Below are 14,503 nucleotides of genomic sequence, written 5' to 3' on the forward strand. Positions count from 1 at the left end.
GTCTTTTGATAGGCCGGATGAAAGGGCGACGGATCTCGTCCTTGAAAGACTGTTTGGCAAGGTTACGCGTATCTGAGCACTAAGATTTCCAGTTTTATCGAGGACTTGCTGTTGCTGGTAAGTAAGTACATATATTTTAAGTTGTACAGAATTTTGATGGCATAACAGAAATGATAGAACGATTAAATTATTACAACAAATTATATCTTCTTTACTTTACATGGATCTTTCTTGGCATGTTTTATTAATATCGTGCATTTTATGGACGATTTACTTAAATTTATAATATTTAAAACTAACCGTATTTCTAGTTCTATAAATATATAAAATATCATATGTGTTGATTTAACATAGATGACATCTTTCAAACATTTAAACTGGAATTTTTCTACATTTATTAGCGGTTCGTCGTATCTACTGGAGCCAAATGAAACAACGCGTTAATTGAATACTCAGTACAATATTACTCATTCATATAACAGGGAATATTAGAGTTTTAGTCATACTTGTGGTCATACAAACAATCCAGATGGGATGACGTGAATATCGCGAATAACCGACCAGTGGCTGTATTTATAAACAACACTGGGAACGCTGAGGTAATCAACGTCAATGCGAAAGATTCCTAAGAAATCAACTGAGAAACAAAGTATTTCAGTTTATAAGAACCTTTGCCATGTGGCCAAGTACTTAATATTATAGCATATTATGTTAGTAGGATTGGTCAAAAAGGATGATTATCAATTTGAAGTTGGTGTAAAACTGAACAAGATTGTGAACCATTATAATAATCACACATTTTTAAACTAACAAATGTCGGTGACCTTTTAGCACAAAAATTAACATTAATATTGCTTGTGAATTTGGAGTCTATTCAATGTGTAAAACTTGTTTAAAAAGATCTACTAGTGGTTCCATATGTACATTAAACTTACTGTGATGTTTATGATATTTGCAGAAAAGAAAAAGATGCATTTAACTACTTGAAATTTACAGTTGTGTCTGAATCCTTCTCACTGGTCGCATAGTACGTCGTTTAAAATCACATAAGTATAGGGTATTTTTTGTCCTGCCACTTCCTACATGTATTTGTCTTTGTGACATAACGGTCTAGCCGGAGAGCATCAAGCGGCATCAACCTATAATAAGCAAAAACGACTTTGAAGTGAAGATCACTTTATCGCAGCCATCAATCAACGGAGATCTATCGTGTTAAATTAGATAACGTGGTCCGATATTATAAAATATAACCGTTTCTTTTTGTAGAACTCTTCGATGTTCATGCTCTAATATTTCTAGATAATTATCTTAGAATACGTTTTACAGCTTGGTATTAGCTAACTTTTACTTTTGTAAACTACCTATTTATAAATACAAATTATTAGGAAGAACAGGTCCTAAATGCTATCGCAGGTGGATATGGAAATAAGCATTCATATTTCCAAACGTAATACGAAACCAGCTGGGTTTTATTTTTGAGACCGTCAACGTAATCTTTTGTGACAACTAATTAACTAGGGATTTGGCTTATCTGTACTTGTATGTAGCAGTTCCAAATTTAGTATTGTAATTCTCCTATTTTTTTCTATATATATATATAATACAATAACCATGGACCACCTGATACCTGCCGCTATAATTTCAAATAAAACAGTTGCAGAAATAATTTCTGCAAATCTTATCCGCTCTACAGCTCGATAAAGAAAACTGCCTCCGAAGCTTCGAAACCAGTATTCAGCACTGCGCAGGAGTATCATTTACAAGTTCAAACCCACCTCACAGCCAACCAATCTATTTTAGATTGATGGAAGGTCAGCGGAGACTACGCATACACTACGCATGTTTCAAAATTACATGTGAACAGAATTATTACTGCGTTAACCGGGGTTGGGGCATACCGATTAAAAAAAACTGTGAAGAATGATATACGGTCCCATTAAGTGATTACGATGGGTATTGGATAAATAAACCATCCATTACGTGACGTTTTACGATCGTATTCTGGTTTAAGGAAATATGTTTTAAACAACACGCGGTATTTGTGTTCTCCTGTATTGTAACAATATTTTTATGGGCACCATATCCGAAATGCGCAGGTAAAACTACCTAGACCACCTTGCATTTAGGCAGTTTGTATAAACAAAAGAAGTTCATGACTTTAGATTTAATACAAAACTGTCACAAATTTTGTAGCTTTTTTGGCAAATCTATCTTTATACTAGATACAGTGAAACACGGCCAAGAAACTGTTGAAAAATTGATAAACGACGAGCAAAATGCGTAATCATGTTAAAAAAATAAACAGAATATAAAGACCTAGTTAGTAGTAATATGGGTCATAATCATTTATCATGATTGAAAAACGTCAATCGTAACTCGGATCCGTCCGCAGTACCTACACACATCCATTCAAGCCAATTGCACTGATTCTTCCATCTTGCATTTTGCCTCGTCACTCTCAATGTGAAATTCATTGAAATATATTAGGGACGTAGTTGAGATGCGTGCCTGTTATTCAAATGATAGTTTAAATTTATGATAACACCGCTTATTATTTTATACGACTTCAAATAACAAGAGACTAGGAATAAAATTAGACAACAATACATCAAATTATAAAATACTTTTCTTGGGCTCGACCATCACAATTCTAGTGTCTATTCTTATGTTTACAAAGGGATTCTAAGCGGAGGTTATAAAATATATTGGTTGTATGTAAGTGAGTAAATTCAAGGAAACCGCGACATATGGCCACGATGTGTCACACGTCAGGTCTGCCTTGATAATAGTATTACGTAGTGCAAAACAAAATGCTAAATATAGTGTGAAGTATATTCAAATAGCCTACCAAAAGTCCATATACATTGTAAAGAAATATTTGGGTCTCATACCCTTTTCGGAAAGTAGTTTGTCACCTCTAAAGTCTATTTAACTTCTAAATTGTCTTTACGAATATGGTAAAGTCTATGAACTTTATGAAATAAATGGTATTGCTGTAGGTCACAATTGCTGCCAGATTAAAGCGATAGGTAACATAAAATCAAATGATTGCAGAAATGAACTTATTCTCCCTTTATTTTAGTGATTTTTTTCTGTAATAAATCGTGTTATATGAACAAAGAACTCGAATCTTTTTCTGAAGGTTTTAAAATCTAAACAATGTTCTGTATTATGTATTATATTATTATGATGTACATTATGATGATGGCCAATAAAACGTACAAATCAAAATAAAACTCAAGTAAAATTTCACTGGCAATTAAACATAATATCTTGCCATGAAGAAAGAAAAAATATTGGTGAAATGATTTCTATTTTCTACCCAAGTTTCTACCATTTGAAACATTTTTGTTTAGGCGTTCACTTGTTAGGCAAATGATTGAGTCATAATTGGAGTTAAAAGCGTGTATCCACCATTCAAATGTCACCCTAAAACAATCCATTATGTGCTCATCAGGCTCTATTGAATGGCCAGTGAATTGTATTCAAAATGAAACCATTACTAAAAGCTGTCGTTACAATGGCTTACTCGACCGTGCAATTGCAAACCGCACCTTAGAATAGATTAATGTATTTTTACCTTGTTAGAAACTGGAGAAAACGAAATTACTTTCACCTAATCAGTGATTTTTACGAACGTGACAAGTGCATTTGCAATATTCGCACGTATCTCTTGAACTAGGTTTATAAGATTTATCAAATTGGAACAAGAGTGCGTTACCTGATAGCGAACCAGAATCTACTTTAGGTATATAGCAAGAGTGACTATAAGAGCATACAAATACTTCGTTCATAAAATACAAATACATTTTAAAAAATCTCTGAGTTCTCAACGTTTCAATCGAATCCAAAGATTTTATTTCAAAATTATATGCTTACAATAGAAACCAATATTTAATCGTTACATTATTCTTCGATAACATTGTAACGGTACCCAAATCTTATCTCAATAATAGAACTTCAGTTACAATAAGGGCCAAGACAATTTATTTGAACAAAGCATCACGCTTTTGTCTCCCAATTCGATTATCGCGGTCACTCAATCGAATAATCGTTAAATACAAACAACCTCGTGTTATTCACCCACGCACTTTCATCGTTTAAGATGCATTAATGCCTCTTCGTGGTAGATAAAGTAATGGAAGTTATCTGTACAAGTTTCGTTCATACGGGTTTAAAGTTTTGTTTTAAAGCACGAGTCAAATTCTACCTACGTTGAACGTTTTGGGACAGTACCTTTGATATGTAGTAGCTGTACCTGAATTTAAATTTGATTATAAATTAAGTTCAATCACTGTGTTTTTTAGATTTACAAAACTTTACGATGAGTGTTATTATCAATATATTGTCGTAAGATCCAAAATTCCAATTTAAAGCAACGTTTGAAGTTTACGAATAAAATTTAATGGTGTTTTATGGTGCTTTGTCTGTTGTGTAAGTTAAAACTTAAAACTCTATACACTTCTGTGTATTGTGTTTCTTTGAAATTTTTAGAGCCGATATAAAATGCCGTACAAAGAAAGTACCTGTATACATTATGATTGATACATGATTCTTTACTTTGAATATTACGATGCCCTTAAATCTTCGATCTTATCATATCGAATGGAATCGAAACGACCTCCGCTTATACCTCTAATATTTCTTCATAAAATTAATGACTATGCCCATACTAAAGGTTGTTCGATTTAACGTTACGTAATTTTAGAGCCACCTATAACTTAACAATTAACACCCGCTTTCTAATGACAGGATTTACATCATAAATTTTTTTACGGGCTGGCAACTGGTTTTGGAATTCCTGGAAACTTGTACTTAGTTGCCATGTTTGTGATATTGCGGGTACAATTATCTTGTACGCGGGCAAGTCTTCGCGAAATAGAGGTTGTTCACCCCGACCCGCATGCGTAGGTGATATAAGGATATGAACTCCTTATTCGATTGTATTCGATATTACATTGAAGAGGGAAGCCGATCATATCGAATGACTTCAAGATATTACGCTTCCTTAAGATGCGGTATTTAAGATCGGGTCAAATCACATTGAAGTACCAGAATAGACTTTTTTAATCTACAAATTATTATGTAAGTACATTTTCTCATTCCATTATTCGCTAGTATTCCAATTTAAATAATGGAAACAATTTTTAAAATTAGTCAAATGTAACGGTACGGAATTTTAAAACGGTCTGCACAGATACCTAGGTATGCGGAAGAAAAAATACTGAGCTTTTACTTAAAATGCAAATATGTAAATTACAAGCTGCAGGTCTCTGATAATTTGTGTTCACTGTATCTAGGGCATCCGCTGCGGATTGTTGATAAAACTGCAGCTTGGTTTTATTTTGCAATTTAAATGATTGAAATGGAGCTCCATATTTTTATACGCCCCGCGGCTTAGCTTGTGTGGTACTCGGACAAAAAATAGCCTTTATGTTATAACAAGCCATAATGTCAGATACATTATAAGATTACTATGAGCCAACCAGCAATCAGCTGATTAGTTTTTGCATAATCGAGCAACCATAACTAATCAATGGTCGTAATTCTGAGGCCTGAGCACATAAAATCTTTAGCATGCATCCTATAATGAAAAAAAATAAGACATGATTCTTTTTCATGACTTTACTTGTTGTTGTAGTTTATATGGTTATTTAAAATCGTCTAGGTTTACGTAAATAGGTATCTTGTTTTGGTGGATAAAAATATGGACAAAGGTAAATAAAAATTATAAAATTGAAGTTTGGTCCAGGAAAGAACTCGCAATTATCTCTCTAGTTGAATGGTAGTGTATTAATTTGGATTTATACGTATTTGCATATGGCAAAAGGATGTAATAGATAGCTGAAAATAGTCAAGTATTCTACTGAAGTTTAATTGATGGATCAAAACACTAATAATTCTCAACAATACACGAACGATAACGCTATATTTAATCTACTCAAACTTTTTGGAGTTTAGGTCGTCTTCATTTAAAAGCTGTTGGGAAGAGTGCCAATTCAATTTAGTAACATTGTGTAAATAATGAAAGGGTTCTAGTAAAAAATTGTTGGTGTTAGATAATCACAGATATATAACAGAAACTGCAAAATAACACTGCTCTTTTATTTTTCAATTATATTCAAGTTATAGTTATTCGATACGTTGGAATATTGCATTTTGGTATTGGTCCGTCAAGTTCACGATACAATTTCACTTTTCAATAAACAAGCGAAATTATACTCCAATGTTTTAGAAAGTGGTCATATTCAGGAAGGCCAGTCCAATTAAGCGGTAATTATTGGTACCAGCACGCAAACGCAAGTATATCAATATATTTACTGCTTGGAAACCGAGAAGCGTTACGAAATCTGTTTGGGTACAGCTAAGGTCACAGGTTATACACGCAATGTGTTAACTGCTAACAAAATATATCTAGCATTTGTGTCGGATGAAATCCTCGACTGCATTCTTGATCGTGTTTGCGTTTGGTCTGAGGGTAGTGATGTGGGTAATAAGCTGACGTGTCGCCTTACAAGAATGTGGGTGAAATATTTTCATCGTTGGCTTAACATATGAGCTTAATGACTGCTTTACATACAAATATGGGTCGTATTGATTTTTGCACTAAACTGATTTTTTTTGTAAATATGCTGCATGGGAAACTTGTACGACTTTTTTGATATTTTTATAGTGACCACGTATTCTTATCTCGTATTGGTATCCTATTTGTGATAGATGATACTAGTTCCATTTTAATTGCAATTGACTATAAAATAAAATATCAAGATAAACGCACTCGTAGAACATTTATATACCAGTTCTATTTTATATGGCATAATTACCCCAGCATGAGTTGACAACTGGTAATGATTTAAACGAAATAGAAATAGTTTAAGTTTTAACCAGACCACTTTTTGAACTATTACTGTTTATCTGGAGGTTTGTTTTGTATATGATTGTTTTTTTAATAAATGATAAAGGTGTTTAGTATTCAAAATGGGGTGCACGATGACGGACGTGAGTCGTGTGCCACGCTCGTCTCGATGATAATGCAAAAAGCCCCATGAATACTAAATAGAACGGAGAATGTATACGATCTCGTTTATATTTCATAATTTTTTGTAGAAAGTTCTGAATAACATCGCGGTTCATTGCACTTGTTGCATTTTGATTTTGAGCTTGTTTATTCAGTAATAACGATGTAAGTAATAACAGGTAATATTTGGAGTGTTATTGAAATAAGTTGTTAAATCGTAAAGGAAAATATAATATGCGAATCCAATATTTATGAGCATCAGTGTCATAATGAAATAATGAATATAATTTCAAGCAGATACATAATAATTTGTTCGCCACGTTCAAATTAGGCAGTAAATTATAAACATGATTCATTGTTTCAATTGATTTAATTTTCGGATGTTGCATTTGGAAGCGGATATGCTTATCGATCGCATGAATATGAATGGAACTAACCAATTATCTGGTAATCTATACATTTATCATCTATACATTATATTTATACATTATTTATGAAACATTTATGTCTGTTTGTCTGTATGGATGCCCGGGCTAAACTATCAAAGAACTGCATGGATTTACTTTTGCATGAAAACTAACTAACAGGTCGGGTAAACATATGTATAGGCTCGCCTACGTACTAACATCATCACGCTATGACAAATAGGAGCGAAGCAATGCGGGTAAAACCGCGAACCACTGTTAAGTGCTATCATGTACATACAATTATGTACATAATATTATGTATTACCTATATTGTTATAATTTGCAATTTCATCCGATATTCGGCAAGGTGTGTCGGACACAAGCTGGTCAGACATCTGCTAACATGTGTTCGAATCTCGGGAAATCAATGCGTGCACCTGTTGTTTGAGGATCAGCTTTGCTACCTTTAATGCAAGGGTTGGTTGAGAATTAAGCCTTATTTCACTGTGTTTATTTTACAAGCAAAAATATAAGACATAAGTAATATAACCACAGATATGAAAAAAATAAGTACTATATTAATTATATGTATTAGCATTCACTATAGAGGTAGATGTGTAGATAAATTACATTGTTTGAATATAATATAATATACCTAACTATTATACAGACTGTGGGCAATGTAGTCTTAAATATCACAATTAGTGTAGTGAGTAACAAAATAATAACAAATAAAATGTATAAACACACCTATTGTTAAAAATTATGCAATAAAAATACACAACTTGTTTTAACAATGTAACTGAGATCGCCAAGTGGGACAGTTCACAATAATATTGTACGACTCATAAAAATGAAATAAAGATGTTATTTAGTGTTTATTTTTGTAATATGGGTTAATTACTCGTTTAAAGGTATGAATGGAGCAGGATGCATCCCTCATCTGTTCGCGAATTCGATTTATTGGTTTCCCCGACATTTGGGCAAGTAAGGTATGTGTGTCAATTAACGCCCTCTGTTAAATAACGCCCGAACTTCAAAAAACCCACTTATATTCAATAGACCCGCATCGTACCTCACGCACAAATGAATTGCACCAATAGGAACGCGCCTAGCGCGGTTGCGTAAGTCTGGAGTCGCCATCTTTGCCAGTAGCAGCTTTCGTTTCAAGAGCGTTAGACGTGCACTGGCTGTTATAAAAATTTCTTCTAACGAAACTATAAGTTTTCAGTTGTTTTTGATTTATTTCTTGGATTATTTTATACTTTGGCAGTAATATACATAACCACACTTCATATTCTGTAAATATTTTCAAAATGATTTACTTAATTACTTCAAAATTTAAAAAAAATGTCAATAACGCCCAGTTGCGTAATAACGCCCAGTAAACGGACCTTGGGGCGTTAAATTAGTTTTTTTTTTTGTTTAAAGTATGGTAGAAGATTACTAATATTAACGTTGATTAGTTAAACTAAAATAAAAAAGTATAAAATCGTTACAACTTGAAGAAACAAGTCACTTTATGTGAGTTACGAATTTTATATTTTTAATACTAAATTTTCTTTCTTGAACTTCTTTTATTTTTAATAAAGAAATTTTACAACGTGCTTTTTATATTTTACTTAGCAGAAATTCTATAAGAACGTATTTTAGGCATACACAATTTTCTTTCATAAACGGGCGCTATTTAACACAGTATTTCTATAAACGCCCAAGAAAAGGTTTTTAAAAAGATGTCTTTATGTCATGAAACATAAATAGTTTCACGTTTTAATTGGTATTTTTCGGTTTAGAAAGAAATATCAAACCTACTCGTCGTCTGTTTATGTGCTTTAAAGTAGTTTTAATAAATAAAAAATTAGATTTTTGTTAGGCGGGCGTTAATTACCTCTTCTACCTTAGGTCGTTGGATAGCTTCCAAAATATTCATTTTGACACGAAAGAATAAACTTTTGTTTATACATATAATATTTTAAAATAGTTGTTATTGTAAATGGAATCTACTACTATTTGGCCTGAACTTTCATTGAAAAAAACTGAACTAATGAAATTATTACGATGACCTAGGTATATAATAGATAGTTTTAACTTGTTCAATATAATTCATAACACGTATTTATTTTATTTGAATACAACTTTAGATTGTAGCGAGTAGTCAGTAGTGTGTGATACTGTTAATCGAAAAGAAAATGTAAGACCGTAGTTAAGACGATGCAAATCTAAATATATATTATAATTAAGTACATAGTTAGAGTAGTAAACGTACCTCAGAGTTGTAGTAGGTATACTAATAGTGGAACTTACAAAAAAGATATTTCTTTTTTCTTTATCTCGGTAAAACAATGGGCAGACGGTGAGAGCTAGACAATTGTGTTTGAGCTCACTTCTATGTGAAAAACGAGCTTGATTGTTACTTGAAGGAAAGTCGAGAGAAATGTATATTGTTCTCTGCATACAGTATAGACCTATGTATCTACCTACTTGTCTAGAAAATATAGATATTTAATCTGTGGTTGTGAGATTATTGTCTCTGAATGTCATCGAGTCTATTATTTGCGAGAGAAAACTTTTATGGATGCTGGATTTTATGAAAATAAAACGTTCATAGGCTCCTAAAATAAAACATAATAAAACTGATTTTCGTACCTACACAACCAAATTAAAAAAGTACTAGGTACCTAGTCGTAATTAATTCGTACTTATAATTAGTATCACGTAGTTATAACTGTGAAACTAATATGGGTAATTGGGTGGGATTCGTTGTCGCGAGATTGCGATTGGCGTCTGGTCGACATTTCGTTGAACTCGAAATGGGAACAATGTAGGGCTTTCAATTTACTTTTTATTTATTCTGTGAATCTATGTTTACTGGTGAAATGTGTTATTTAAAATTTAAATAACTTTTCCATGGGTGAAACTTTAAATGGTGACGGACGGATGATTGAATTTCACGATAAAGAAATTTATTTTATCAAGTCTTTTAAGTTTTATTTCATTGGTTTTATCGGTCTTGTATAGGTATATTTTGTTGTCATCTACACAAAGGGGTTTGATAAAACAATAATTTAATTCATTCATCCAATAATCGAAAGGGTAGGCGCATCATGTCGCATTATCGTACGAAAGACACAAAATATGTTTACGGCATTTGCATAGTTTTTCTTATTAAATATAACATTAGAATTTAGAGGGGTCTTTAAATTTGGGGATAAAATAGTAAAGTCGACAACCCTCAGGGAGTGACGATGCGTCATGCCACCCCAACGCACCCCTTGGTTACCCCCAAGTAAAACATCGATCGATCCCGCAACCACTACAGCCATGCGCAGAGCCGCCCTTTTTGTTTATAACACAATTTTATGTAATTTATTCCATTACCATTCCCCGAATGGATCCTTATAGTAATTCAAAGAACAAAATTTCTGCTAATTGTTTACAAATATGACTAAACCGATGATATCACTATAAGACAATTCACTAATTATTAACTGATAACAAATACTCACTGGCACTCGTTCATAATTTCTTCCTGCGAACGAACTTGCACCGGCGCCAGTTTCTCCACGCTCTCCTCGTAGTTGCCGAAGCACTTGGTGATCTTCTCGTCGAACGTGTTCACCAGATCCTCCAGCGAGCCCGAGAAAGTCTCCGTAAAATTATCTCCCTCACCATTTTGCATATTATCCTGTTTACACTTCACCGGTTTCGGTTCATCATTATCGTTTATTTTGTTGGAGTCAGTTTTCATTATGACTATTTCACTTTTTAGGTTGTTGATGTTATTGAATTTTATGTCATTGCCGTTGATAGTTTTCTGCGGAAAGTCCGCAGTGGAGAGACAATCGTCAGCATCTTCGATTTGGGCAAGCGGCGCCTCGAATTCGAGTTCGGCCATCCTGCTAGCCGACTCTCGCATGACCGTACGTCTACTCGCGCAGTTTACCGCGCGAAAACTGAATTTAATTTAGTGTAAGTGCGCACTGCGCACTCTACACTCTACAGTCTACAGTCTACACTACGCACTGCGCTCAAGCTCAACGCTCGTGGCTAGCGGATCGCGCCGCTCGCACTGCCACGCCACGCACTGCGCTCATCGGCTCAAGCTTAACGCTGCACACAGCTTTCATTCGCTCAAACTTCTAACTTCAGTGCACTGTGCAATTAGCTAGTAGAGTAAACTGAAAAATCGTAACTTTGCAACTTTAGAATGGTATGCGGCATACCTATTTGAATTTTAAATTAATTATGTACTTAGATTTTTTTTTGTAAGTACCTACAACGTTATAAACTTTCCGCGGAATAAATAAATAGGTAGGTAGCATGGTAGGTAGTTACCTTCTTTATGACATCTCAAAGAAATAAAATATAAATATCAATCTCAAAGAAATAAAATATAAATATCATAGGTAAGCGAAAAAAGCTAAACTTTTAGATAGCTGAGCAAATAAATACAAACGCTGCAAACTAGGTATTTCGTCGTTTCTATAAATGCAATGTTGTTGTAGTTGTTATTATTCAACCCGATTGTACCTAAGTATATAATATTAGGTAACTAATTACCTATCCTAAATAAAAATATAAAGCACACCAATTTTTACGCATATTTAACAACAAAATACCTCAGAAATCTAATAACAAGTATCTTATAAATTTATAATTGATCAATATATTGTTTTCTTGAAAGTTAAAAGATAAAATTTGTCTTTGCAGGTAAGATTCGATATTACTAAAGGTAAAGACACAACAAAAATGAAACACAAAACTATATATTTTGAATTACATTTTGTCTTTGTACTTATTTACAGGTACCAAATTTAAAGTTTTCTAATCATTAGAAATTAGAATCGTAAATATAAATTAAATCGAATTTTATTAATAAAAAAAATGTGGGCGTGTACTACCTAGTGTACACACGTAAGAAATGAAACGACTTTACAGAAATACAATCACGCGTGGTAGGGATAAGAGAAAGAAGGCGGAAAAATGTCACGCGTAACGAAAAAATGTTACACTAAATTTTTTTCCAACCCCGATAAAGAAGTTTCACTTCAATAATTGTGTTTATTAGTCATCCTATAGCATACTTTGATAGATAATGTATTAGATTTTCACCTTATGAATATGATATTGAGAATGTACCTATTGGATACCCCATTTGAAATGCCTCCGTTATTTTAATTATTTTTGAAGTAAATTACATTCTTTTGTTTAAAAAAAATGTACATATGTTAAATAAGTTAAAAGATTTTAAATTGTCATTATATTAAAATATACAATATTTATAGCTAACCAATGTTATTTCGAAGGTAAATTTAAAGGTTTAGGCTAATGGTTTAGGTAAAAGTATGTACTTACTAAACATGTTTAGTTAGTCAATTAAAAATAAAATTTCACTGCGTGTATTTCTTAAATTTACCTATACGTACCTACAAGATCTCACTGCTAAATCCTGCAAATCTGATGACGAATAAATTCTTTTTTTCTGAAATTAATTGCAGCGGTTGGCTTGACCCTTGACGTTGTGGCTTAGCTGTGGCGGCGGGGATGTACGTAATTTTTTTTATGTGTAATATTTTCGTGAATAAAACAACCTGCAAATACCTATGATTATTTTTCCCGCGTATTTAGATAACTATTATTTTTGCACTTATTTAGGATATTAGCAGCATGTAGTTATAGCGATAAGTGAAATGATGAGAGGATTGCTGCGCATGGATAAGGTAAAAAATTGCGTCCGATATACAATGATTAATGCTCTAAGCTGCAGGGTGATATAGGTAAACCAGAATCTGATGGCAAATAGGGAAATCAAAATTTTGAGTGTGCAACCCTAGGGAAAATGGACTGAACGATCTTGATACTGCTTATTTTTTAGTTTGTTCTCAATATCATTAGTCACATTACATAAGTGGACAATACTGTACTTAATAATGAGATATCCACTTAATATTATGTAGGTACATACTTACATGTATAACATACATATTACTTTTATACAGGTAATACATATTATTATTTACACATACCTATATTAATTGTATGTTCATTATCATTATGCCATGTGAAAATATCGATGTTATATCGATAGAAAACTAGACTGCTTATATTTTTTTCTATACAAATATTATAAAGAGGAAAGGTTTGATTTTTTGTTTGTTTGTTTGTATGAATTGAATAGGCTCCGAAACTACTTGGCAGATTTGAAAAATTCTTTCACTGTTGGAAAGCTACATCATTTCTGAGTGACATAGGCTATATTTCATTTTCAAAAAAAATAGGCATCCTTACTAAAATTACGATAACGTAATCCAAGGTGTGAAAAAAATATCAAAAAACTACCTTACATCGCGTGCGCTGCGAAAACTGTTGATGATAGAACAAAATGATATACTACATTTTTTTAGAACACACCATTGTCTACAAAAAATCAGCGGCAGCATATCTCTAACTATTACAGTCATGTCACAATAAGCGTTTTTTTATTGAAAAAAAGAAATTAAAATACCACCGCTACAAAAAGCTCTTTATTTGTACCTTGGTATTAACCCTTATCAAAATAAATGATGTATTATTTAATATTATATAATATTTTAATAGCCATAAATATTACACTGTTTTTAGCTTTGTTGATTCTACACGTTGGGAAATGTAATACCTATAATAAATGCGAAAGTTTGTGAGGATGGATGTACCTACTCACTCTTTCACGCAAATACTACTGAAGATTACATTGAAATTTAGTATACATAATTATATAGAGGGTAACTTGGATAAACATATATGTATATCCCGGAAATCCCACAGGAACGGGAACTATGCGGGTTTTTTTAAACGCGGGCGAATCCGCGGGCGGAATGCTAGTATAAAATAAAATAAAAATAAAATAAAACTATGTTTATTTTCGTAAGTATTAACAGATACACACATTATAAAATTGACTTGGACAGCTTGGACTTGACGAATAGCCGTATTGGAAACTCCTGTAATAAGTTTCCATAAAATTATATTCCAATCAATAAACAATATTATAGTTACCTACATTTAATATTTTTTAATTGAAAGTATCAAAGCGGGTAAG

At 32.7% G+C, this 14,503-nt stretch overlaps 1 protein-coding gene across 2 annotated transcripts in view; it reads right to left on the reverse strand.

The window, feature by feature from the left end:
- Positions 1 to 11,412, reverse strand: part of LOC123697201 (fasciculation and elongation protein zeta-2) — a 44,600-nt gene extending 33,188 nt beyond the window's left edge. The window contains exon 1 of one of the 2 annotated variants that reach the window (XM_045643625.1): positions 10,932 to 11,412. In XM_045643625.1, coding sequence (XP_045499581.1) covers positions 10,932 to 11,341 — 410 coding nt within the window. In that variant the 5' untranslated portion in view covers positions 11,342 to 11,412. The remainder of the gene's footprint in view (positions 1 to 10,931) is intronic. The other variant, XM_045643626.1, reaches the window with a different exon arrangement.
- Positions 11,413 to 14,503: the final 3,091 nt, after the last annotated feature.

This window comes from Colias croceus, chromosome 14, assembly GCF_905220415.1.
Source record: "Colias croceus chromosome 14, ilColCroc2.1".
Lineage (NCBI taxonomy): Eukaryota > Metazoa > Arthropoda > Insecta > Lepidoptera > Pieridae > Colias > Colias croceus.